This window comes from Phalaenopsis equestris, unplaced genomic scaffold, assembly GCF_001263595.1.
Source record: "Phalaenopsis equestris unplaced genomic scaffold, ASM126359v1 Scaffold193632, whole genome shotgun sequence".
Lineage (NCBI taxonomy): Eukaryota > Viridiplantae > Streptophyta > Magnoliopsida > Asparagales > Orchidaceae > Phalaenopsis > Phalaenopsis equestris.
This window is the reverse complement of record NW_018213581.1, coordinates 1-1,062: the sequence shown is the minus strand read 5'-3', so window position 1 is coordinate 1,062 and position 1,062 is coordinate 1. Positions and strand designations below refer to the sequence as shown.

Here is a 1,062-nt window from a genome sequence, read left to right as displayed (position 1 = left end):
TTCCGCCCCCGCATCCGTCGCCCAGAACTCAGCCGCCACGGTTTTCAGCCTCCTCTCCGTCGAAACCTACCGCCCAATCATCGGATCCAAGAAAGCCCTAATCTCGGGTCTGATTGCCCTCATCCGCGTTCCGAATCAAGACGCGCGAACGGTGAAGGACGCGCTCAAGGCTCTGTTCGGCATGGCGCTGTATCCCATGAATCGGGCTAAGATGGTGGAATTAGGCGCCGTTCCGGCGCTGTTCTCGCTTGTGATGAAGGAGGAGAGGTCGGGAGTGTTGGAGGATGCGACGGCGGTGATAGCGCAGGTGGCGGGCTGTTACGAGAGCTTCGAGGCCTTTCGAAAGGCGGCGGGATTTAGGGCTCTGGTGGATTTGATGGATAAGATGACGGGGGGGAAGGGAAGGGTGAGGGAGAACGCGGCCGCTGCGTTGCTTAATCTGGCGATGAGCGGAGGAGAGGCGGCGGTGGGAGAGATATGGGAGGTGGAGGATGCGGAGGAGGTGATTAGAGAGCTTGCCGAAGCGGGGATTAGTTCGAGGGCGAAGAGTAAGGCGGAGGCGTTGCTTAGGGTTTTGGGAAGCGAGCGGAGGTGCCGGCGAGGGGAGAGATGGGTTAGGGATTTGGAGTCGGCGTCGGTGTCGGAGTCGGAGTCGGAGTCGTATTTCTTTTCCGGTGATTCTGGTGGTTGTAGTTATTAGGGCTTGCCCCATTTAGATCTTCCCCATAGATCATTTACATTTTGCGAGGCGACCTCAATTTACCCCAACTTAGGGCAGAAAGATGAAATTTGTATTTTCCTTCGACTGTAAAAAGATTTGTTTGGATTTCATTAATTAAACTCTTATTTATTTATCTTTTCTCGCAATCAAGTAAATTGTGTTGATGATAAGAGAAAATTTTGCTAAAATGATTCTAAACTATTCAAAAGGAACTATTTTGATCCCTCACTTTTAAGAAATATCAAATTAATCTTCAACTATATTAAAAGGGGGTTAGAGTGGTCTCACACTTGAAAAAGATCTTTAATTTTGGTTGAAATTAAAGGGTGTATTTGGGGCAG

General features: G+C 49.9%; 1 protein-coding gene across 1 annotated transcript; it reads left to right on the top strand.

Moving 5' to 3' along the window:
- Nucleotides 1–4: 4 nt before the first annotated feature.
- Nucleotides 5–817, top strand: LOC110034823 (U-box domain-containing protein 41-like; the record flags this gene model as incomplete). The annotated part of the gene is made up of 1 exon (XM_020739062.1): nt 5–817. A coding segment is annotated over one exon (696 nt), but the record flags the coding sequence as incomplete, so codon positions are not given.
- Nucleotides 818–1,062: the final 245 nt, after the last annotated feature.